The following is a 25,006-nucleotide window of genomic DNA, read 5'->3' as shown; positions in this document are numbered from 1 at the left end:
TGGCACACACTGATCAGGCCATAGAATCATGGAATCACTAAGGTTGGGAAAAATGGGCATCGAGTCTAACTGTTAACCCAGCACTGCCAGGTCCACCAGTAAACCATATCCCTAAGTGTAACATCTCCATACCACAGCACTTGGGAGCAGGCTGCCAAGATGAGGCAGACACACACCTGAGCCCCTGGACAGGCTCCCTGGGCACTCTGTGCCCTGATGGGCTCCTCTCACCCTGGGCAGAGGGGGAGACACCAAACCACTTCTGAGGGGCTGGAGCAGCTGCCAAGCCCCATCCCAAGAGAAACAACATCATCCAGCTGAGCCAACAGCCCATGCCTTCGTTTTTATTACAAGGAGTTCCCCTTACATTTCAGCCACTTGTGTGCCAAAGGGAAGATTTCCAATATTCTTCAGGTAACGGGACCAGCCCCACAAGTTTTCCATGCAGAAGTCCGAGTTCCGTGCCAGACGCTTTATCAGCAGGTAGGTGCCACCCAGTCCTGCCGCCCCCACGACAAAGATCCCTCGGTTGATTACCTGCAAGTGCAAAGGGAAACCTCAGCATCATCAGAGGTTTGCTCCTGCCCTGCGGCACCAAGCGAAGTCGTCACACCTGCTCCCACCTGGTGATATCCCACCACCAGAGCTCCCCTGGCAGCTGAGCAGTGCTGACTGCTCCCGAGGGCACCCTTCACCAACCTTTTTCTGCCATTTCCAGCGCTGAAATGCCTCATGGTAGCGAATTCTGGTGAAGGTCACCTGGGAGGGTTGCAGGAGCATTGTCACCACCACAAAGGCAGCCAGGAGGAGCTGGTGGCAGCCCAGGCAGTGGGGACACACTGGCCTTACCATGGTGTACAGCGGCACGATAGTAGAAGGCATGAGGGCATGGAGAAAGTTGTCTACGTGCTTCCGGAAAATGAACCACGTTGAATTCACGTGCTCACGCATCTGCAACACAGCAACAGTCATGCCTTTGCCAGGAATTTTGGCAGAGCTCCCCGCGCTTTGCTAGCTCTTCTACTGCCTGTCCTAGAGGTCACACAGAGCCTCCCTAGCCCCAGTGGCATTCCCAAGGAGCTCTGAGGCTAAAGTCTTCCAGGGTGAGAGCCCAAACAGAGTCTTGCCAGGGACCTTGCCTGCTGTGTGCATCCTAAGAGTACTGCTGTGTGCACAGCCCGTGGGACCACAGGTCAGTGCGCCTACCTCCACGTAGTTGTACATGGCTAAGTCTGAAATCGCGTGGTCATCTGGTACCCTCAGTCTGGAGAACTCAGGGAGGCAGGCACCTGGCAGAAGAAAGCAACAGTTCACAGGCTGCAGGGTATCCAGCTCCCCTCATCCTCAGAGAGGTGTTCCTCTGCTCTTGCTCCTCCCCGGCCACCTCACTCACCAAGGTCGTTGTGGAACTGGTCCATCAATTCATCAAAGACCAGACAATCTTCAAAACCCTGGGAGGAAAATTAGGGGGTTAATAGGCATAAGGAGCCATGTGTTCATGAGAAGTGCTCTCATGAATGCTTAGCTAGTGTAGCTTTTGGTCCCACTAACTACAGCCTCAGAGCAAGAGTCTTACTCCAGGCCACTCTGCCAGGGTTCTTGAGAGAAATCCAGGGGATTGCCTTTCCTGGTAGCCTGTACCCCCTCCCACACAGTCCTCTGCCCCATGGGCAGGTGGCATCACTGCCCTGTCCCCTCTCCTCCCCAGGAGGACACCTTGACTGGAGCTCAACACCTGCCAATGCAGAGGACATCAGGCTGTGGGACAGACCAGCCCATGAACTCTGTGGACCTACACACTAAAACCAGGCAATTGTGGGTGAAAAGAGTGGGGACCCCACTAACACGGACCAGGGCCAGCCCTGAACCTACCGCGTTCATGCCCTGTCCGTAGAAGGGCACAACAGCATGCGCAGCATCTCCCATCAGCACGCACCGGGAACCGAGGTGGTAGGAAGAGCACTTCACAGATACCATGGCCTGGGCTGGCAGCACAAAGTAGTCATGCTTCAGCTCTTGCCTTCAGGCAAAACAACAGATACTTCACTTGTGGGACCACAAGAGAGAAGAAGTGCAAGTCGTGCCACGTTCCAGCTCAGGAAGGCACTGTCAGCTTTGGGATGCAAAATCCAAACCCCTGTCCTAGGATATTTGTGCTGGGAAAAATGTGGGAGCCAGGTAATCTATTTCATTAACTTTCCCCCTATGGGCCAAAGGTTTTGACTGCAGGTTTCAAGCTCTGCACCCAACTTGAGTGTTGACATCTCTGTCCTCTTACTGTGAGCAGTGGTGGATGTTGGTCATTGTAGGAAGGATATACCAGAGAATATCTGAGTTTCTGAGTTAATATGAAGTCCTGCAATAAGTCTTAAGAGGAAAGAAAACTGCCAAACACAGCTGTGACCATTGATATAATCCAAAAAAAGCCCATCCCATAATAGATAACTGTGTTGCAAAGCAGAAACATTAATAGTGTGAGCTGGAGCTTCCACTGTCTGGGGAGGCTTCCCTCTTGGCAGGAAAATGAGGACATACTGAACAGAGGCACAGCCATCAGAACGTGTACTGGAAAGGCTGGTCCTGGTCCCCACTGCCACCAGGGCCCCCAGGAGGGGTGGGATGCTCCAGCTCTGTGCTGTTGCCCTTGTGCCATTCGCCCAGCAGTGAGAGAGTCCACACAGGGGGATCCATCACAACCCCATCACCAGGGCCCAAGGCTGAGTGATTTGTTCCCTGGCTTCACAGCACTGTGTTGATGAGAGAGAAGGGGAGATGAGAACACTTACTCTCCGATGAGGGGGATGGCATCTGGGAAGTAGGTCTGGAAAAAGCCCAGCACTTGCTCCCCCGTCGTGAGCTTCTCAAATTCCTCAAAGGGCATGAAGAGCGTGCAGGTGAAGGACTTGTCCTGCCAGCCGGGGAGGAAGGTCAGTAAGAAGTCCAGAGACCACAGAGAGCATGTGGCATTGTGGAGCAGCAGCTCAGTGCCCAGCCTGTCACCTGGCAATAGCAGTGACCCATTGGAGAGGCAAAGGACGAGTGTCCGGCCACCCCCTTTCCCATGGTGGGCTTGCCCACGCTCAGGGCAGGCAGGGGAGAGGCAGAACCAGACAGTGTGTGACTGGCCAGCATGGATCTGGCACACTGCCCTGGTCCTCCTGGTATCCAGCTGCAGAGGGCTGTTTTGGGGGGTTTGGGTGGGCTCAGATGCGTGGGCAGGGAGAGGTGCCACAGGTACCTGCTCAGCGCTGTGAGGCAGGACTGGCTCTACCTCAGGCTGTGGAAGGGGTGGGTATCCCTGCTGACACCTCTGAACAGGAGCCAGCAGTGTGCCCAGGTGGCCAAGAAGACCAATGGCATCCTGATCTGTATCAGAAGCAGTGTGGCAGCAGGAAAGTGATTCCTCCTCTGTACTCAGCACTGGTGAGGCCACATCTCGAGTGCTGTGTCCAGCTCTGGGCCCTCAGTTCAGGAAGGACATGGAGGGGCTGGAGCAAGTCCAGAGAAGGGCAACAAGGCTGGTGAAGGGTCTGGAGCACAAGCCCTGTGAGGAGAGGCTGAGGGAGCTGGGGTTGTTGAGGCTGGAGAAGAGGAGGCTCAGGGGAGACCTTCTCACTCCCTACAACTCCCTGAGGGGAGGGTGTAGCCAGGTTGGGCTCTTCTCCCAGGCAACCAGCGACAGGAGGAGAGGACACAGTCTTAAGCTGTGCCAGGGGAGGTTTAGATCAGACATTTGGAAGAATTTCTTCACAGAAAGGGTGATTAGGTATTGGAATGGGCCCAGGGAGGTGGTGGAATCAGTGTCCCTGGAGGTGTTTAAGGAAACCTGGAAGTGGCATCAGAGCCATGGTCTAGTTGGCCATGGTGGTGTTTGGTCATAGGTTGGACTGAATGATTTCAGAGGTCTTTTCCAACCTAATCAATCCTATGAGTCTGTTATTCTGTGATTTTTGGCCCTCCCAATCCTGGCCACCACAGCCAGTTCATCCCCACCAGCTCCATCCTGTGCCCCAAGAGAGCATGGCCATGGGTTATCACCATGTTGGGCAGTGCAATCATCATGAAGGTGTTTCTTGGCCAGATATGGAGGTAGTTTGGTTCCATGGCAAACTGAAAGAGAAGAGAAAATCATCTTGTATCCTTGACACCAGTTCCCATTCTTTGTACCATGGGAAGACACAACAACTACAGGGCCCCTGACTGGTACCTGACGCTTCAGGAAGACACAGGGAAAGAGGAAAGGGTAAGAAATATGGGAAAAATGGAAAAAAATCCGCTGCTCTGCAGCTGCTGATACCCTCTCAGACATGTTCCCATACCCTCAGGACCTCTCAGAGCTAGAGTTAACCCCAATGCTTCAGGACAGCCTCTCTAGGATTTTTGCAGCCAGGTACCAACCTCTGGAAGAGGAAGAGATCCCTGCCTTCTCCTGGGAGAGGTTTAACCCCTTTCCTGAACCAGAGGTAAGAAATTAGTTCCTCTAAAGCTGTTCTAGCAGAGCCACCATGAGAAGGGGGCAGGGTGTCCAAGCCCCAAAGGTCACAGCAGCCTCTGGGACAGGCACACTTACATCTCCATCTTTGGGAGGGATGGTCAGCTCCATGTAGCCGTGAGGAATGTACTGCTGACTGTAGTTAAAGCGCGTTTGCCTCATGAACTGTTTTCTGACTGTTGAGAAGGCTCCATCACAGCCCACAATGAGGTCATAGGTGACTTCCAAGGTCTGCTGGTCAGATCTGAAAGCAAAGGGAGTCCTTTGGATCAATCTGATCTTTTAGGTCCCTTCCAACTCTAACCATTCTATGATTTTATGATTAATCTTGCTGTAACTCCAGGCCAGCTCAGCACCTTTTGCAAAATGTCTGGGTAACCTCCAGCATTATTAATCTTCTAGGGTGAGGGAAGATTGGCTTTCACGGCCTGGGAAGCTCTGTGTTAGGACAAATAATTATCCTGTAGGTTATCAAAAGCATAACTCTGCCAGCTGCACTCAACAATGCAGCAGACAGCCTTGGGGTAACACTGCTGAGCCTGCATGCCCAGGTGGGTTGGGTCATGACCAGAACTTCACCTAACTATGAAACAAGGTCGCAGAATTACAGAATGGTTTGGGTTGGAAGGGACCTAAAAGCCCATCTTGTTCCAACCCCCTGCTGTGGGCAGACACACACACACACACACACACAAGTTTCAACACTAAGATTGCTCAATTGTTTGAGGTTGTATGAATGATTAAGCAGAAACTAACTGACCACAACACTTGATCCCACGCTTGCCCAGGGATTACCTTTTTATGGATAACGTCCCCAACTCTGCATTGCACTCCAGGAGCTTGTGTCCAAAGTACAGCATAGTGTTGGAGTACTTCTCAGCAGCTGTGAAAAGACAAGACAACTTAATGTAGAGGGGCTTACTGTGACTCCAAAAATATTTCCAAGAGATCCCTAAATTATAGGGGGTTTTGCCATTACAGCAAATAATTTGCTGTGTTGAGTGAGGGCCAGCAGGCAGGGCACACTGAGACTGGTTAACTATGGTAAAAACTATTTAAAAAATGCAAGGACTCTTGCAAAGATTTCTTTCTTCCTCAAAATGACATGAGTCATTGCCTACTTTCCACCATCACTCCACTGAATTTCAGGATGGGATGAGGTGCCTGCAGTCAATGGGGAAGTACTGGAAATTTGGCCATAGTGCTCCAATTTTTATTTGTCTCTGTACAATCAGGAGTTATGGAAAATGCCACAAACCATGACAAGGACGAGGAGGCATGTCCTGCTTTATCTGGGAAACAGAACAGGTTTTCTTCTTAAAAACATGGCTAGTTCATGTTTGCACTTTCTGAGAGCCAGGTAAGGGAGTTTAGGGCCCAAAATCTGCTGGTTATGGGGCAAACCCGAAATCCTCAGGAAAAAGGGTGTAGAAATATTTGCGAACAGAAGTGACGACCTACCTGTCAGCAGCTCTTTGTTTAAGTTTGCTCTGTCCACAGACAGAATGTACTGCAAGGCAAACAAACAGGGGGTTCAGAAGGTTTTGCTGAAGGATTGCTCTGCAGGGCCAGACAGGAAACCCTCCCCCCTTCAAACAGCCCCACTGAACCCGGGGGTCATGCAATCCCCTTTCTGCATCCTCCCCAAGAGCGGGAGCCCCAGACTGTCCATAACACAGAGGCACAAATGCCAGACACAGGCCCCCCTTCAGTACCTGGTTCTTCTTCCCATAAGGGATAGAGTACTTTTTCCCTGAAGGTGTGTGTATCCTCCTTGCCTGCATGGGAATGCCCTTGGACACAATCTGAAACAGAAGGGAACACACCTCTGGTTAAAAGTGTGGGGGTTTAATACAAGTTACCAAGCATCACCCCCCTCCCCAAGCACTGCACTTGAGGAAGAAAGGGGTGCTCTCTGCTCCTACCTTTCCATGTGCTTATCCAAGTCACCGGGGAAAATTTTACAGGGCTGTCATGCCAAGTCACTGCAGTTTACTGAGGTTACTTACAAGCTCATTCTCATAAAAATCAGGGGGAAATTATTTTTGGATAGAAGGGACATAAAAAATCCCAGGGTGCTGGACAGGGCAGGGGGTGACAAACAATTTACATCCTGGGACTGGGATACGTGTTGTCAAAGCTTGGGCTCCTCTGCAGGGATCCAGGGGCGAGGACATCCCATCACTGCCAACAGCTGGACACTGGGCACACTGGGCTGTTAAATGGTAACCAGCACCTTGCAGAATGAAGGTTTTGTGGGAGAATCTGGACACGTCAGTGCAGAAACCAGACCCCTTTATTGCATCCTGCTTTAGGGCACCAGCTCTTTTGGGAGTCCATCTACTCCTGCCCTGTTTGCCCTCACCTCCAGGAGGAAGGACAGTATGGAGGGGAGGTAAACACTGGTAGGTGTTTCCTGAGTGTTTGGTGTCCTGGGGAAGCACCCACTGCCAGGAGCAGAGCTCAGCTGCCTGGGGCTGGGTGCTGCCTCCAGGCTGGGGGAGATCCCTCTGGCAGCTGTGCCGTGGAGCAGGGGAGAGCCAGGCTGCAGGCAGGCAGTGCAAGAGGTCTACCTGGGAGAGGTCTGCCTGGGAGACATCTACTTCCACCCTCACAAAAGCAGAGCTACCTCTGCATGCTTGAGGAGCAGAAGAGAGCCTGTCCATCGCCAGCTGAAGTCAAGAGCGTTCTAACCACAGAGACCCCACCACCAACAGGATCTGCCAGGGTACCTGCTCCTCCATCCCCACGGCTCGGAGGGCTTGGCATCCTCTGTGAGACAGGGCCAAGTTAATGCTTCTGCCACGGGCAAAGCTGGCCACTCGGATGTCTGCGTGGGAAGAACAGTTGGTTATGGGGGCACTGACACCACAGCCTGGTCTGGGCAGCATCTCCCAAACCCCCTGCAGCAACAGCAGGAGGGGCAGTGGGGAGTCCCCGTCCTCCTGCTCTGGGTGCAGGGAGGGCAAGTGTCAAAAGGCACATTTAGCTGTTGGGCTGAGCAGCTTCTGGGCCACCTCTAGCCAGGGAGAAGCAGCTGCAGCCCAGTGCTGCAAAGGGAATGCTGGATCCTGACAGCTCCCCACAGTGCCAGAGGGCCCGTTATCATTGAGCCATTTCCCCTCTAAATGGAGAGGGCTGAGCGATGAATGCCTGGCAGATTCTGCTGAGACCCCACAGACTGACACTTTCTGGGACATTGGCAGTTCACCTTCTTCACTCCTGTTCAGATGGAAATGTCTGGGTTCCTCCTCAGAATTGCCTCACTCAGCCTTCCCAGATTGCCTGGCCAGTGCATGGGGCAGAGCCTCCTCATGCATCTCACCATAAGCAATGGGCCAAAAGCTGGAGAAGAGGAGTAAAATCCATCCAACTCAGAAGGCAGAGGCTTTTTGAGCTTGGGGAACTTCTAGCAACCGTGAGCCATGCAGCAGAACTGCCCGTCCTGATGTCTGTCAGAGCAGGAAGAGTTTCCACAGAGATCACGTGTCAGGTGCAGCTTCTCCTTCCCTTCACTGCATGCTTGAGTTTCCCCTTCCATGGTGTCGTTCTCACCTGCTGCTTGGCTTGCCACCTCTGCCCAGGTTCTCTTTGTCTGCCAGCTGACAGACACCGAAGGTGAACGATTTCTCTGCCTTTCAGCCAGCACCTTGGCTCTAAGTAATGATTTCTCTGTTGTGGCACCCTGTGGACTTGGAGGCTTCCTGAGAGCACTCCATCTCTCCTTCTGGTACAGCTCTGGACTATAATGCTTCGTGCAGAGACCAAGTTTGAAAGGTGAGGATTTGAATCAATATTTAAGCCAAGAACATAAAAAGGACATTGTTTTAGTAGCTGAAGGGTGGGTTCTCTCCACACAAGGCAACATACTTCAAATAAATGCTCCCCCACCACCACAGGAGCTAAAGGGAAGAGTGAAAAGAATATCCCCAAACTGTCACACTTTCAGATTTCTTTTTTCCTGTGGTTTCAGTGAGCTCACACAGTAATGATCAGGCTGAGCTTACCTTCTCTGGCTTCATAAACGTCAACATGGAAACCTCGTCTAGCAAAGAAACAGGCATTTAACGCGCCCACCTACGAGAGAAGGACCAGGAACGGTGGATGAAGTATTCCACAGGTCACTACTGAGATGCATCAAGGGAAAGCAGTGATCAGGGGATGCAGCTCAGCATGGACAGGTAAGTCCTTTGACCAAGAGCCTTAGAGGACTTTTTGCTGAGAGCAGTCCTCTGGCAGACCTGATGTGTCTGCAAAGTCTCCAAGACCAAAGCCACTCATCAAAACTCTTCATATAAAGTCATACCAAGCTCAGGCTTGTTTACACACAGTGACTGAGTGCAGCAGGGTTAATCTCTTCAGCCAGAGATAGCAGGAGCTGGTGCAGGCAAGCTCTCAGCTCCTCTCTGGACTATGTTTATCTTCCTCAATAGAATTCTGGGTGCTGCAGCGTTCCCTTGGGAACACAGTGGGGGAGAACAGCACAAATATGTCCTGTTTATTATTTAAATCAATTTTTTCTTGTTTAATTTCCGTCACTAATTGCTGTCAGAACTACAGACTCTTATGTCATCGCTCTTTTCCAAGAAGCTAATGTCCAAAAAGTCCAGAGAGAGATGTTAGGTGCTGCAATGCTCCATGCTATCATAGGATCATAGACTCACAGAATGGGTTGGGTAAGGAAGGGACCCTAAAGATCATCTCATTCCAACCCCCTGCCATGAGCAGGGACATCTTCCACTAGACCAGGTTACTCAGAGCTCCATCCAGCCTTGGCCTTTAGAGTAAGACCACTCCGCAAGTAGCAGGGGATGAAAACCATTCCCAAACAAAAGTGGGCAGAGGAAGGCATTTCCTCTTAGCCTGGCATTTACTGAGTCTCAGTCCTTGCAAAGCATTTCACACTGGTGACTTGGTTACAGCTAGAAACAGCCAAGGGGCAGGGGCATCTGGCAGCCCATCAAGGCCTGTTATTTAATGTACCTGGGCACCATTGCTCCACCACCACCCAAACCCCTTCCTCTGAGAAAAGGACACAAGCCTCCCACAGCGGGAACAAAACCAGCCCCTTTCCGACACCCCATCACCTCAGAGAGGAATGATTTTAAGACAAACATCCAACCATGCTCAGGCAGTGCTTTTACGGCCCCAGCTCCCTGGCAAACACAGTCATGCAGCAGCTAAAGGGCATTTCCTACCAGGCCACCTCCGACAACAGCAACTCTCTTCCCGTGTGGGTCACAGGGCTCCATCACCAGGGCAGCCCCCGGGCCTCAGGTGCTCCCTGCTGTGTCCCGTCCCGCTCTCTGTCCTGCCACACCACCCTCTCCAGTGGGGAGGGGAAGAACATGGGAGGCTGAGTCATGCCTGGGCTCCTCTCCCCTGGTTCGTATTAAAGTTTAACTCTCAGCACAGAGAGTGTCAGCGAGTCAGCCTGGCTGAGCCTCGGGGGCAGAGATGGGGACTTGGCGTTACTCAGCCAGGCTTTATCCAAAAGCCTCTTTGAGAAATTGTAAAGCAACTCCACAGTCTTCAAGGAACATACACAGAGCAGGAGGAGAACCTGCATCTGCCAGGGTTTTCCTAGAGCTTCACTGGGCTGCAGCTGCAGGGGCACTGGTGGGACAATGCGGAGTCGCTCCTGGGGCTGCACAGGCTCTCTCCTGAGGTTGAAATGTGAGCCACCCTGCTTGCCCAGGAGCCTCGTCCTGTCTTTGAGGACATCTTTCATCCAAGGAAGCTGCGTGTGACAAGCATTTTGGGGTGTGATGCTGGGCAGAGGGTCGATGCCTAATCTGCAGAAGCTTTCCAGGACTTGAATGAGGCTGTGAGACGTCTCTGCAGGCACCATTTCACATGCCCACCCTTGGGAGGAAATGCTCTGCTGAGCCAGGGCTGCACACAGCAAGCTTTGCAAAGGGAGGAGCCAATTCCAGCCTGCACACAATAGTTAAACAGCAGACATGAAAGCACATGCATTAGCACACACTGACCACCATTTATTGCTAAACCTGCCGTGCACAGCCCAAACCAGCAGATTTGGCTCATAGAATCCTTAGGGTAGGAAAAGTCCTCTAAGATATTTGAGTCCAATTGTTAACCCAGCACAGCCAAGCCCACCACTAAGCCATGACCCTGAGCACCACATCTACATGACTTTTAGAGACCTACAGGGATGGGGAAGGACTTAACTGCTGCCCTGGGCAGCCTCTTCCAGTGCTTGACAAACCTTTCAGTTAAGAATTTCTTCCTAATGTCCAGTCTAAACCTTCCGTGGTGCAGCTTGAGACCATTTCCTCTTTCAGGTAGAGAGTGAGAAGTTGTACAAGAGTCTTGAAAGAGAAAGATCAAATCCCTCCACAAGCACAGCACCATTCCTCGTGGCATGCCCTGGTTCCCAGTCCAGTAAGGGCCAGCAACTCAACACACAGGGTTGACAGGAGCCACAAGCAGCCCCAGCCCGAGCTTAAATGGGAATGCTGGCCTTGGGGAGAGCAGTGGTCCCAGGTGGGCTGGCTGGGGTTGTTAAAGGCTGTTGGTACCCACGGGCCCTGGCACTGCATCCAACCCAGTCACCACTAAAGAGCCTCCAGTGGGTTTCTCTGATCTCCACAGCAGTGAATTGATCCACACTGTCTGATTGACTCACACACACCCAGCACAGACAACAGAGCAGGGAGGGCAAAGAGCAAGGTAGGTTTTACATAGTAAATAAATTATTCATTAGTTGTTTTTGGAGCACAGACAGCACACCACTAGCTTCCTGCAGTGGCTGTTACTATGTTTTCTTCGTTCCCAATGAAATTTAGATCCCTGGGTCATCTTAATCAGATTCACTTGCAAACTGCACGAGGCAAACCCAATGTACAGATGTTCTCTGCTTTAAAAACAGGAGAAGGTGGGAAGACATTGCGAAAGTGGTACGAAATCGTTGTTCATCTTTCTGTATTAAGGACAACCAGGCTGCTGAGAGCATGAAAAAGTGCCGCCTGATAAAAACTTTGAGCCTTTTAAAGGAGCTGTAAATGAAAACAAAAAGAACAGGATAGCATGGGCATGGATTAAAGCCTGCCCTCTGAAAACTAGTGGGAAAAGTGCTTGATTTATGCTGCTGAAGAAAAAGGCATGCCAATAATCAAGGAAGAACATCAGGATTTTATTATTTTTAGAAAGGCTATGGTCCACTTGCAGAGGATCCCATCCTGTCAGTATGTGGGCCACCTGCAACAAGAAAAATGTGTTTATTGTGTTTGGTAATAGCCAGCAGTGCTGATGAAAGAAGATGTTTGGTCTCATAACTCATGGTGGAAGGCAGCTGAAGAAGAGGAAGGAGACAGCTCAAAGGCCACGACAAGACCTTTGCCGATTTCTGCAGACAGAGAATTGCACTGATTCCGAAAGGAGCCAGGAGTTCTTTACTGGTTCAGATTACAAACCCATGTAAAAGGGAAATAGGTAGAAATGTTTATCCCTTATAATCCCATTAGGTAAATAATCTGTTCAGGAATTCAAATCCTCTGCCAGCCGTACAGATACCCCTGCCAGCAGGTCACAGGGGCCCAGGGCTGCAGCTGCCTCCGTCCTGTCCTTCTGTTCACTAAGGCTCGGAAAGAGCCACAGCACAGAAATAAAAGCTGTGTTCTCACCAATGCAGCAGTGTGTCCCCATGCCATCCCCCATGCTCCAGCAAAGTGCATTTCTTTACCAGTCTTGGCACGTAAGAACTTTCTAGCACCTAGGAAGCCAACCAGGGCAAGCTCAGAGGAAGGCAACAAAGCAAGTGAGCACCTGGAGGAGCTGGCTGCTGAGCTCTGTGCAGGGCTCAAGGGCTCTACAGACCCGGGAGCATCATCCATTTCTGCACGTGAAACCCTTCTCCCCCAGCTGCAGGCACAGGTTCAGCTTTATTTCTGATGCTCCTCTCCCTTTGGACCATTTTTTCTCAGCTGTTGGGGTTTTTTTCCCCAAGAATTTCCGAGTAGCAAATGTCTCAGCAGTGTTTTAAGAACGTAAATCCTGCTGTAGCCTGAACGTAAAACACACAACCCCCTTGTTTAGCAGGTGACTGCTGGGTTCACAGGGAGACCCACAACCCAGGGTAAGAGCCCCTGCAGAGCAGAGCCCCACAGCATGGCAGGGCAGGGGCTCTGTGAGGCAGGGACACGGCTTGGTATCACCTGTGGATCTTGTCTGATCCTCATGTTTATTCCACAATCTGCCTTGCTACCCACCTGTGCAGGAAGAATGGGCTGCAAGGGTATGTCACAGCTGCCTGCTTACGTACCTAGGCTGGGTGGAGAGCAAGCTGCCTACGTCCAGGTCCAGTGGTGCGCCGTGGATGGGGATGGGAAGCCCCTGGGAGGCACTGGGAGCACCCCTGGGGGAGGGTAGTGGTGGTGGTGGTGCACCACGGGTGGCCTGGGACGATCTGCCTTCACGGCCAGGGGAGCAGCAAGCTGCAGGTCCTTGTTGGAGAGAGACAAAGGGAAGGTGGAGAAACCTGTGCCCCCATGGGAAGGGTCTCTGGCCGAGGGGCTGTGGTCCCACTCAGCCACCAGTTCAGAAGGTCCAACAAACATTTGGTGATTTCAGATTTCCCCTGATACTCAGAGGCACTCAGATCCCACTCCCTCCAATTTATTCCACTGGTCAATGCCAGGGAAATGCAGAGTGACAGGATGGCCTGGAGAGGGAGGGAGGGATCAGGGGATACATTCTCTCTTTCAGCACAAGGAAAAGTTAGCCTGAAGGTTGTGGGGTAGGAAAAGTACAGAGGAAGGTTTTGCAACACTAACACATCCTCTCCTCTACAAAGATCAACTTTCCTTTCTTCTTCGATAATAAATGCCATGGAGGAGAGATTGGACATTTTCCCAAAGCACTTAAGGATGCTAAGGAGCTCTATCACCTTGTTAAAAATAGTTTAGGAACTGGGCATCAAATTTACCTACCCCTCATCAGGCACTGGACACATTTTGAAAAAATCCCTACAGGGCTCTACATACTAAAATATATCTAAGAACCTGTCTTTTCAAAGCTGAGTAGCAACTAATTTTCAGTGAGGCAGGAACTAGAGCAGAGGTGCTCCAGGTACCATCACAAAATCTGCGCTTCAGCTCTAATCCATCTGATACTGCCAGGTCAGCATTTACTAATAAAATAATTTGTAACACGAATGCTCATAGAATTACAGAATGGTTTGGGTCGGAAGGGACATTCAAGATCCTCTCATTCCAAGCCCTGGCCATGGGCAGGGTCACCTTCCCCTAGCCCAGGTTACTCCAAGCCCTGTCCAACCTGGCCTTGAGCACTTGCAGGGATGGGGCAGCCACAGCTTCTCTGTGCCAGGGCCTCACCACCCTACAGGGAAGAATTCTTTCCCAATATTTAATCTAAACCTATTCTCTTTCAGTTTAAAGCCATTCCCCATTGTTCTATTACTGCCTGCCCTTGCCAAAGGCCCCTCTCCAGCTTTTCCCCTGCTGTTTCCAGCTAGGGACCTGCAGCAGCAGATACTCAGTGTAAGGTGTCTTGTGTTAGTGGTTCAACCCTACAGGCCAGGTCGTTTTCAGAGCTGGACTGAATCCAGTCTGCACCTGTGAGGAGACATTCTCCCATGGGGTCCTGTCACAGTGCTCCTCACAGCACAAAGGCTGTGCCGCCTCAGAAATAGGCTCTGGCGCTGTGGGTTTGAAGGTGTGCACAGCTGTTAGATGTCCCAGACTCTCTGTGTGTTTTGTCCAGGCCCTGTACCCTCTCCAGGAGATCAGCCACTGCCTCGTGTGAGTGAGGAAGCCCCTGAGGCCCCGGGGGTTGTTACCTGCTGCGTGTGCTGGAGCGGGGCAGAGCCGGGTCCCGCGCGCTGCGCCAACGCCGCCGGCGGCAGAGCCTTCAGCATCATGTTCTGCATCACGATCTGGTGCATCTGAGCGTTCTGCATCAGCATCATCTCTACCATATCTGGGAAGAGATCACCCCCCAAGGAAGAAAATAAGAGCTTTACCAACAACTGACAAGCAGCAGAGGTGTGACAGCAGGGAGTGCCCTCCAGCACACAGACGGGCCACTGCGACCAAGGCAAAGCAGCTGAAAGGGGCACATGAAGAGTATTGGCATTATTTGCCCACACAGCACAAAATTAATGCCTTTGAATGAGACTGTTCATACCAGCTTTCCTCTTTCTCCTCCCTTCTACAGGAAAGCTGCTGATGAGCATCTTCTGTCTGTTCATTTCCCTGCAAGCCCACACCTCTGGTTATGCTGAGAGGTTGGACAAGGGCTGGGGCTGCAGCTCTCCCTGACTCCTGGATGCACAGACTGTGCTCTCCATTGCTTTGGCCCCAGACCATTGCTTTCCATGGGAGAGGTTTCCTCAAATTTACGTGACATTGCAGTGCCACCTTGAGAGTCCACTGAGTCATAGAATCATAAAAGATGGAAAAGACCTTTAAGATCATCTAGCCCAGCCCTCAAACTGTCACTGCATGCCACTCCTTACCACGATCTCTGGGATCACAAAGGGCCTGTGCAGTGTAAATAATTCGCCTGGGGGGAGGTGAAGAGGAAGAGGTGAGGAAAAAAAAGTAGGGGAAAAAAGATCAAGGCGACTCTCCTTTTCCTCTTTACTGGTCATACAAAAAGTATTTTACATGTGGCAGCTTCAGAAGAGTCATGCATGAATTGAGACTATTTTGTTCATGAAAATAAACTCTTATTCAAAAATCCAGACACTTAAATGAAGAATGAGCTGAGAAACACTGTAGTTTCGTGACCGAAGATTTCCATGTGGGTTGAAGAAAATTTTGGCTGAAGGCTGAGCCAGGGGAGTCATCCCAGGTTTTAGTTCATATGTTATTTCACAGTAGCATCCACCTATGTTTAGCAACAAACTCTTTTATTGGCATTGCACTATATTTAGATCAGCACTTTCCACTATTCTGTCTTGTTTCCAAGCACGAGGCATAATAAAAGCCTCGAGGAGATTGAACAGCAGGTTAAGAGGGGACAGAGGAATGAAACCAGATTTTAGAAGCCTGTTTGTTAATTTTGGAATCACCTGTGCACTTGCATTTGACCTTTTTAATATTGCTCCGTGCCATGAGCTGAGCTGTTATGCCTTCCCAAGCTCCCCTTGAGTTTGTAGCCCTTCTTTCTTTCGTTTTAGTGATAAGAGTTTGTCTGAAAGCCTCTCAGAACTGGTGCCCATCCTAGTTATGGAGTGCAATTCCCACAGCTCCGCCGGCAGCTCATGAATCAGCCCGTCAGTAACCAGCTTGGGTGCTGTCCCCTTCCCCGTTCCCACAGTTCACGACACCTCACCTGCCCTCCCCGGGCCTGCTGATGGGAGCTGGCTGCTACACAGAGAGCACCTCACCTTCCTTAATGCTTCCAGAGCGGGGGGCTGCAAAGGGCTGGGCAAGGGGGATCTGCGTGATCACAGGGGACGGCTGAGGCAGCTGCTGGATGATGGTGGCAGGCTGGGGTGGCATCTGGAAAAAAGGAAGGGAAATGGAGAAGTTTGGGTTGGTTTTTGCCAGCTCCCTCATCTTCGGGAGGGGCTGTTGTCTGCCTGGACTTCAGGAAAACTTTGGGCATTGTCTCCCATGAGATCCTCGTGGGGAAGCTGTTGAGGTTGTGGGCTGCACGAGCAGATAATGTTGTGCATTAGAACCTGGTTGAATGGCCAGGCCTGGGCAATCCTGCCAATCCTTGTGCCGTCTCGTCCCCAGGGTAAACCATGCACATTGTTAATTTTGGGCCTTATTTGTAAGGTGATTCCCCTCAGGTTTTACTGAGGGCAGCACAAGAGCAAGAGGTGTATCTTCCCTTTTGGAGGGATGAGCAATGCCATACAGCTCCCAAATGGTTGTTTTCTCAGACTGGCACAGTGCTAGTGATGTTTCCTAGGAGACAGTCCTTACCGTCTGCTGGATAATCCTTGGTGGCTCCACTTGGGGAGCTGGAAAAGGGATCTGGTAGACTTGTGGGGGGACAGCTCTGTGATTATGACAGTGTCCTCCAGCTGGTGCAGGTGGCTGTGAAAGCTCTTCCAGAAGGTGCTGCTCCTGCAAAATCAAGTCTCTTCTTAAAGAAAACCTGGTCACAGAAAGGCAGACTGTGTTGTTATGGACTAAATGGGATCACCCCCTGGGAACTTGCAGCAGGGCACAGCCAGTGCCTGTGTAAGCATAAGGAAAGTTTTCCTTCCCACATATCTTGAAGCACAAGCAAAAAAAGAATGGAAAAAAAAAGTGCAGAATGAGAAGCCAAAAGTCTTGGAAAACATTTCATTAATGGTTGGCGCCCCCCATAAACTGGGAATAAGTAACAGTTACTGTTGTCCCTACTTTGGCAGCATTAAAAATCCCTTCTTTGTATTTTGGCACTATCCTAGAAAGCTTATGACACAGCAGTTCAGGACAAACAGAATCAAGCCACCAACTCCCTGAAGCAGGTGCAAGCTTCCTCAGTTGTAGTGAGGGAAGCCAAAGTGCTCCCCAGGCCCCCTCCCTGATTAGCTGTTCCAGCCTCCATATTCAGAAGCAGCAAAGCACTGATAGTGCCCAGCCCAAGAACCAAAGGACAGGAAAACACTGAATCCACATCAGCAGTGCATGTGCAGGTAAATGGGCCCTTTCTGTTGCTTCTGGCCACAGAGAGGGTTTTTACCCTAAGCTCCTGCAGCAGATCTTTCCTTCGCCTCAGGGCACTTTGGAGCATGTCCTCAGGTCTGTTCCCTGAAGGAGGAAAAGTCCATTATCTTCTCAAAGGATCACAAATACAGAGCTATTACAGCACCTACATTATGAGATTAATTTGGAAAATGCGTTATAAGATAGCTTGGCTTCTTCCACTAAAGGCTTTTGGCTGCTTTTCCTGTGAAATGCATCTATGGGTAACGACTTTGTGACAAGTGCAGTCACGGCTGTTCCACAGCTCTACAAAGGCAATGCACCCTCTCTGCAATGAAACTCTTTAGGTGGCTCTCTAAAGCCCTCTTTTAACTTCCTGGCTTAGGAACTCATTTCAGCCTGAAAGTTTCTAGATGTACTCTGTATATGCAGAGGATGACTGACTGTTGTGACACATCAAAACAAACTCAGTTTTGAATGTCAACTTTGCTTTTTCTTTTTTTGTTCTGAATCAACTTCCTCTTCAGTTCTCCCCACATGGGGTTGATTCAGAACTTGCTTGAAATGAAAATAAGGAAGAATGTTTTCAGATACATTGGAGACATCTGCTCTGGAAAGCATCACTTCGGATTTGGAAACTGTAAGTCGTTACAGGGATTTTTAATTTTTGGCCACAGCATTGGAAGTTTCCAACTATTTGTCCATCAGCTCAATGAATGGGAGCCCAGGTTACAATCTAGAAACATCATTGAGCTTTTACTGGTAGCCTTTAACCTACAGGTAATATAATTATAAACAGTGCACGTGCACTGGGATGGGATGATCGACTGAGGAGCCTCTCCCTGAGAACATCACTAAGCCCTTTCTAAATTATGTCCATAATTAGAACAATGCTTCTCTTACTTGCAGCTGGGAGAGATGACTCCATCTTCTCCAGGTTCTCCTGTTCATTTTGTAGTCTCTGTTGGTAGAACCATAACAAGAACTAGTTATGAGTCAGGCAGCAAAGCTTGCAGGAATTTCCAGCCCTACCTTATGACATAGGTTGGGACGGAGGAAATAAAGCAGAAGTGGAGACAAATGGTGGTCCTCACTACAAATCTAGTTACAATAACAGTAATGTCATGCTTCCAACTGTCCAGGCCATTCCAGACCTGAAAATTGACAACATGGTGAATCAGGAGATTTATACATAATTTATTTTGTAGGGAAGAGAGATGGATCATATGAAGAACAGTTAGGGGTATTTGGTACACTAATAGGCCTAAATGGCCCTGTTCAGCTCTACCTGCCACTTGTGCCCCTTTAATCTCAGCTCTAGGTCTTCAGTTCACACCTGAACTATACTGGCTGAGCATTAATCTGCAGTTCGACCCCAGCCATGCTGTGACTGGCCACGGGTTCTTTTAACCTCTATCCCAACCTTCAGTCACTTCCAAAGGTGGCAATGGACCTGCCTCACCACTGTGAGTTTGCCTGATGGATCTGGACTCTTGGCTGAACCTGGCCACCATCTCTGGCTCTGCCCCCAGCTGGGAGCTGCCAGCTGGGCCCCTGCTCTGCTGATGTGTTATTATGCTCAACTCCCTGCTCCTTAGAGATGCTCAGAAATTGGAGACCTTTCACTCACACACAGGCCCCCTCCTTGGTTCTGCACAGCTGCACACTGCTGAAAGCTCTGCCCTCCAGTGGCTTCTGCATCTAAGAAAAAAGGCTCCGCTGTGGAGACAGGTTAGATACCACTTCCAGCACCCTTGCCTCCAGACAAATTGCCTTTCCTCCCAGATCAGCTCAGGTGGTTAGAGCATGGTGCTGGTAACACCAAGGCTGTGGGTTTGATCCCTGTACAGGCCATTCACTTCAAAGCTGGACTCTTGTGGGTCCCTTCCAACTCAGAATACTCCGCTCTCAGATAACACCCTAAGTGGCTTCTGGAGGATATTGAAGCAGAAGATGCACACCAGTGGATGCCAGATGTGCTGAGGGTGGAGGAACAGAGCAGAGTGGAGAACATAGAGTGCAGAATCACAAGCAAGAGGAGCTGGGATTCTGTGCAGCACCTCATATGCTGCCAGCCCATGTTTCACCAGGCAACATATCTGATGTGACAGCAGACATGAAATTGCCCTAAAACAACCCGAGGTCCTCTTTATCCAAAATTTACTCCTAAACTTTGCCTGTCACAACTCAAACTGGTTTTGAGCTGATGACATCTCCCATAAGATCAAAGTCTATTTAATTTACCATAGGTCCATATAAACTTGTACAATGTTATTTAAGAAAGAGACAGTAGCTACAGCACCACTGCACATTGGTCTGCCTCTGATTGCATGAAGAAAGACATTCTCAGTTGGCTACAGATCCCTATCGTACCTCAGTAGAGGTATAATATCTTAAAATACAATGTTAACGCTCAAACAGGCAAGAGCAAAAAGCAGAGCAAAGGTGACCACTGTGGAATTATTCCCTCACCTTTTCTAGGAGTTTGAGTTTCAGTCGCGTCAGGTGGTCCACCACTGAAGGATCTCCCATCACAGTAGTCTCCTGGAAGAGCAGGCAGGCAAAACCAGGTTAAAAAGCTAAACAAAGGCAGGTAGGCTTTTGGTGGTCATTCTTTCCCCTCCACGATCTTCATAGGAGAAAAATTCCATTGTTAAAAAACATGAAGACAAGACTGGAAGAACCCGCGAGAAGAAGAGAAAAGCTGCAGTTTCACTCCAAGGTAAGAATGAGCACAGGTGGTCACCACAACGTCACAGGCACAGCTTTCCCTGCCATTTCCCTCAACACATTTTTGTGCTGCAGATCGTGATGCCTCCCTCACAGGAGGGAAACTGAGGCTGAATATTTATTTGTCCGTTCTTGGTGGTTGCTAGCCTTCCCCTGGCCGTGTTACTAAGCCTGGCCTCTGTGTTGTTAGAGCCTTTTTAAGCAGCTCAGAGTTTTGTGCCTGCAACCTGGTTGCTAAGTTTGCAGTGTCGATGCGTAACACAAACAATTTAATCTCCAGGTGCAGAAGATTGTGTACCTTCAGCAAAGCAAATGGACAAGAAAAAAAGAGATAAAAGCCAGTGGTTCTTTTACAGAAGCCTAATGGAAGGGGTCAGGTTATGATTTTGCTGATTGATACCTGTTTATCCCATTCTAAGGGGTCTGCACACTTTTGACATAACCCTTCACACGAGTTTTCATCACCACATAGTAACTAAAAGCTCAGAAAACAAGGGAGCACAGCTGGAACTCCTCCCTGGCTAAGTTCAACAGAAAAGAGGCTACGGTGTAACATCCTTTTGCTTACTATCCCCCAAGCAACCTGTAGAGTGGCTCCCCCTACCAGCATAAAACAGGGTAACATTCATCAGTGACATCCGCAAAATGAACATCGAGGAGTAAGAAACCAAGTAGCAGACACTCATTCTCAGTATCATATTTTAAGCCCAGTTCTGCTCCTAGGAGAGCAAAGTTACAACCCCTTTCTCACTTGAAGGCCACAGCAAAACTGCAGCTGAGCCGCTGCCGGCAGCTGGAGCTGCTGAAAGATGTTTCTAAGGTGTGTGGGAGCAGTACAGACCAGCTCCTCCAGCTGTGACCTCCACAGCATGTGTGCTGTCTGTCCTTAAAAAATACACAGGCTAGGAGTCCCTGGAGAGGTCAGAGAAACTTCATTATTAGGCAAAAAACCCCCTTTTTTGCCATCAGCTGGTTTAATACAGTGCCCCCTAAAAGTTAAATTTCTAGAGCCTTCATTGCAGTATGGATAGAGGGTTACAAGAAAGGTTGAAAAAAAGGCCCAGGTATAAATATTCCATTAAAAATACAGCACCAGAGTTAAGAAACTGAGTTGACTAAAGGGGAAAGGAAGAGAGAGAAACTTCTTCCTGATGTGACAGGTATCCCAGAGGAAATCCAATACTAGGTAAAAAAAATAAAAATGCTTTCCAGTAAGTCTGCTAAAGGGATTTTTCTTTTCCAACACTTATGGATGCCTTGGTCACAGTGTGATCCCTGCTCTAGGGACAGTTTACAACCTGCTAATTAATGACTTGCCAGGAATGTGCCGGCCAGGCACAGGATCTTGCTGAAAGGGATCTATAGCAACATTGAATCCCAAACAAGGGATCACACTCGAGCATGAAGATGCAGAAGAGCGAAATCAGACAAATGTAACAGCAGGGCTACATGCACCTCACAGGAGACAATTATTCTGCTCTATTTAGCAGTGCTGAAGTCAGAGTTTGGACACTGTGCCTAATTTTAGACATGGTGGCTTTAGAGGGAAAGGAAGTGCAGAAAAAAAATTTAAAATGGTGCATTTACAAACTGTAAGTTCTGAGGAAGACTTGTAAGAACTGGTTTTATTTAATTAGCAGGTGGATAGTGAGAAGAGGACAGGCCAGCAATCTTTAAATAAGTGAGAGGGTACAATCAAAAACAAGATTTGTGGGGGTTCTGTTTGGAAAAGGCTGGGCATTTGGCTTAATAAGAAAGAGGAAAACCCGATAAAAACATGAAAAAAAATCTCTATTAACCAGCAAGAAAAATGATGAAGCAGCTGTGAAAGGAAAAAAAAATTCACAGAAGTTGTTTACAAACAATATGAAACAATGAAAAACAAATGTTTTGAACTTTGTAGGACTATGAGATACTCCTCAGATACAAGACTGGATTAGATAACCTGGTGAGGTCCATACCAGTATTACATTTCTCTGATGTCTTTTATTGATTTTGATACTTTATACCTTTAATTTTAATTACTAGGAGTTCTAAAAGACAATATTAAAAGAATATTTTATTAAAACAAACTGACACACCTGGAAATGTCGAGAGACAATAAACTTCCAGGCTTTGGTTCCCTAGAGAGGAGACTCTATTATTTCAGTCTTAGAAGACTGTTTTAATGTATTAAAAGAGTTAAAAGAATAAAAAACCTCCCACATATCACCAGAAGGACATATAAGTTCCTTCCAATCAATTTTCTCCTTCTGCCACTTGTAATGTTGCAAATTAACACTTGAGTCAACTGAATTAGATTAGCACTGGAAATCCTGACATTTCAGCAAGCAGACAGAGATATAAGAAAATATAATGCATCAGTTGTTTATTTAAAAAAAATAAAAGTGTCAACAAACCAAAACCTATTAAGCCCAAATAAACTTGATGATGGTGGAGCACCTCTCCTATGAGGAAAGTCTAAAAGAATTGGGATTTTTCAGCCTGGAGAAGAGAAGGCTTGGGGGTGTCCTAATTGTGACCTTCCAGTGCCTGAAGGGAGCTGCCAAGAAAGATGGAGAGAGACTTTGGACAAGGGCTTGGAGCGACAGGACAAGGGGGAATGGAGTCAAACTAAAAGAGAGTAGGTTTAGATTAGATGTTACAAAAAAGTTCTTCCCTGTGAGGGTGGGGAGGCCCTGCACAGGTTTCCCAGAGAAGCTGTAGCTGCCCCATCCCTGGGAGTGTCCAAGGCCAGGTTGGATGGAGCTCTGAGCAACCTGGGCTAGTGGAAGGTGTCCCTGCCCATGGCAGGGAGTTGGAACAAGTTGATCTCTAAGGTCCCTTCCAACCCACACCATTCTGTGATTCCATGAAACATGAAGTATTCATTTTTAGCTGGAGCAAGAAGTCAAAGCAGCAATTAATTTTAAATCAATTGTTTTTAAATGACATCTTATTTAGCAAATTTGCCATTATACATGGCATGATATTTTATCTTTTCCTTTTAAGAAACTTCTTAGTTCTAAGCTTAAGTTTCCTTTCACTTCTCAGTGTTGTGGTTTAAAACCATCTATAAATCAAGCTCCAAGCAGCTGCTTCCCTTCCCTCCACCCTCTCTGGTGAGAAAGGGAAAAAAAAAGGTGGAGGAAGGCCAACATATACTGTCCTCCAGAAACCTCTGCAGTGGGTTAAAACTTAATCTTCACTTGGCTCTGGATGCAGATGAGCTTTTTCTCTGGAGCACACTGCTCTAGTCTTTTGCTTGTCTGTAATGTGGGAGACCAGGAAGTTGCTACAAAACGGTTTATTATCAGAACAGGAACATGTCCATGTTTCTTCCCACATACTTCTTGCATGGTGGTTGACACAGGCTGGATAGCAATAGTCCACAGGAGCAAGCTAGGTCCAGTTCATGACCTGCACAATGTAATGTCTGAATCTGGGGCAGAAGTCCACACTTCTACGACCCTTCAGAAGAACCCAACTTAAGGGCCAAATGCACAGAAAGGACCAGGGATAGAAAAAGGGGTGTTAGTTCATAAAGATGCACAGATGCCAGTGTTTCTTAGGAAGAAAAACCCAGTGTATTGTGGGTTACGTCTGAGCTGAGCCAAGTAACAAATTTCATTAAAGCCTGTATTTTCCAGTGTGATTTTAATGTCTTCAAAAGACAAAGAAGCCACCATTTCTGTAGGTGACTCTAAGGTTAATAATACTCAACATTAAGAAAAGAGTACCTCATTTCTCCCTTGTTATCACACAATTATCTCCAGAGGTCACTCTTGCTGCATCTGTGCCCCTGGATGCAGGGACTCTGCATTTCCTTATGGCTTGAGGAAAATAAAGCAGTGAGACATCATAAAACATGGAATACATCTATAAAAGGTGGTCTAGGCTTGCTGTAAAGGGCAACATTTCCACACAGGAGTTTATAATTGAGCTGGATGGTGACACTGGGGTTTAGAGATGTAACAAGAACTAATAGTTTTTGCAGCAGAATGTACCATAGAAAATGACTGTGCCTCAGTTTAAAGAAATCAGCCAACTAAGGTGAGGAAACAATGAAGAAAGGAGCTGAAGCAGCAGAGCAGGCAATGTCTGGTTGATGTATAACCAGTGATGTTATCTTAAAGAAATTCATAAGGTGGTCACTCAGAACTTTGGGGCCTCCATACAGAGATGACCACCAGAGACCCTCAGAGGCCTTATAAGGGTATGGATGTATGCTAGTAAGTGTTTGGAAATGTCAAGAATATGCAACAGGAATGCGGGGAACAAAAATGAATAATTGTGTAATGCAGATATATCAGTTGGAACTGAGATGTCACGAGGTGCATTTTGGCGAGCTGATTCACGCCAAAATCATTCCAGTGTGCTGGAATGAAAGAGCACCCGGCTTCTAAAACCCACAAATTGAGTGCCAATTTTAGGCAGGTCACTCCCCTGTGACAACACCTCCCTCTCTGTTCAACAGGGCCGCCGGCACCGGCCACTGGCAGGGCACAGATGTAGCCTAAAACCTATATTATGTGATTTTACTAGTGTCTTTGTACCGGTTTTCTAAAATGCTCGATAGATCGGAATTTTAATGACGTAAAGGATTTCTCCTATCTGTGAACTGGACTGAGAAAGAGACGTAACATCTGACAAAACCAGTCAAAGCTATTCAGAAGCCTTGGAGCCGCTCCAGAAGGCGCAATGCTGTGCCAAAGGAGACGAGGAGGAGGAAGAAGAAGAGAAGATGAAGATGGGGTCTTTTTGAGACCTCCGACTCAAATTCGGGAGGCGTGGCGAGGGCGGTACTGTGGGAGGCACGGTTTCGGAAGTGGGCGTAACAGCATTAGGTAATGCTTTGAATTGTTAATTAGGTAACCATATAAAAGCAAGAGGCTTTTCTAACTCAGGCACGGCACGCTTTGGGAAATACCCCTGCGCATCACGGCCGCCGTAACGAAGAGAGTGCTTTTCGCTTTCTTTTTGAAAGAGCCCTAGAGGGTTGTTTTCCGGCACCACCGACGGAAGGGCGCGGCTCCCACCGGCACCCTCAGCACCCTCAGTGGCTGCAGCGGCGGCTCCCGGGCGGGAACAGGGAGCGGGAAAGGGCGGGAGCGCCGCCGCCGCGCGCCATTGGCCGCCTCCCGCCGTGGGCGGGGCCGTGGCTGGCGGCCCG

At 48.9% G+C, this 25,006-nt stretch overlaps 2 protein-coding genes and 1 long non-coding RNA gene across 3 annotated transcripts; 1 reads left to right on the top strand and 2 right to left on the bottom strand.

Annotated features, from left to right (window-relative positions):
- Positions 1-318: 318 nt before the first annotated feature.
- KMO (kynurenine 3-monooxygenase) lies at positions 319-9,857 on the bottom strand. Its single transcript, XM_027703229.1, has 15 exons — positions 9,691-9,857; positions 8,500-8,569; positions 7,225-7,322; positions 6,208-6,297; positions 5,954-6,002; positions 5,288-5,375; positions 4,571-4,736; positions 4,039-4,110; positions 2,787-2,908; positions 1,873-2,020; positions 1,394-1,451; positions 1,207-1,289; positions 850-951; positions 700-759; positions 319-537 (listed from the first exon to the last, which is right to left on the bottom strand). Exons 1-15 carry the CDS (start codon positions 9,742-9,744, stop codon positions 364-366), a joined length of 1,434 nt encoding a protein of 477 aa, XP_027559030.1. The 5' UTR covers positions 9,745-9,857; the 3' UTR covers positions 319-363.
- LOC113977253 lies at positions 8,027-15,062 on the top strand. The gene is made up of 3 exons (XR_003537297.1): positions 8,027-8,269; positions 8,466-8,673; positions 14,690-15,062. It is a non-coding gene; the product is annotated as an uncharacterized LOC113977253 (long non-coding RNA).
- CUNH21orf58 (chromosome unknown C21orf58 homolog) lies at positions 11,628-24,828 on the bottom strand. The gene is made up of 9 exons (XM_027703230.1): positions 24,764-24,828; positions 19,597-19,668; positions 18,028-18,085; positions 17,162-17,229; positions 16,414-16,557; positions 15,867-15,981; positions 14,313-14,452; positions 12,777-12,957; positions 11,628-11,713 (listed from the first exon to the last, which is right to left on the bottom strand). Exons 2-8 carry the CDS (start codon positions 19,654-19,656, stop codon positions 12,802-12,804), a joined length of 741 nt encoding a protein of 246 aa, XP_027559031.1. The 5' UTR covers positions 19,657-19,668; positions 24,764-24,828; the 3' UTR covers positions 11,628-11,713; positions 12,777-12,801.
- Between the last annotated feature and the right edge of the window lie 178 nt (positions 24,829-25,006).

The sequence above is a fragment of the Neopelma chrysocephalum genome, unplaced genomic scaffold (assembly GCF_003984885.1).
Source record: "Neopelma chrysocephalum unplaced genomic scaffold, ASM398488v2 Primary Assembly neopelma1_211, whole genome shotgun sequence".
NCBI classification, from domain to species: Eukaryota; Metazoa; Chordata; class Aves; order Passeriformes; family Pipridae; genus Neopelma; species Neopelma chrysocephalum.
This window is presented reverse-complemented; position numbering and strand designations above follow the sequence as displayed.

Bases quoted from the DNA above. Each gene is read 5' to 3' on its own strand.
- KMO (XM_027703229.1), bottom strand. From the start codon at position 9,744: ATGGAGCCCTGTGACCCACACGGGAAGAGAGTTGCTGTTGTCGGAGGT. The intron at 7,323-8,499 runs GTAAGCTCAGCC...CTTCCCACGCAG, and splicing joins CGTTTATGAAGCCAGAGAAG to ACATCCGAGTGGCCAGCTTT. The intron at 1,290-1,393 runs GTGAGTGAGGTG...TTCTTCTGCCAG, and splicing joins CCAGTTCCACAACGACCTTG to GTGCCTGCCTCCCTGAGTTC.
- CUNH21orf58 (XM_027703230.1), bottom strand. From the start codon at position 19,656: ATGGGAGATCCTTCAGTGGTGGACCACCTGACGCGACTGAAACTCAAA. The intron at 16,558-17,161 runs GTAAAAACCCTC...TTGATTTTGCAG, and splicing joins ATCTGCTGCAGGAGCTTAGG to GAGCAGCACCTTCTGGAAGA. The intron at 15,982-16,413 runs GTAAGGACTGTC...CCTTTTTTCCAG, and splicing joins CAAGGATTATCCAGCAGACG to ATGCCACCCCAGCCTGCCAC.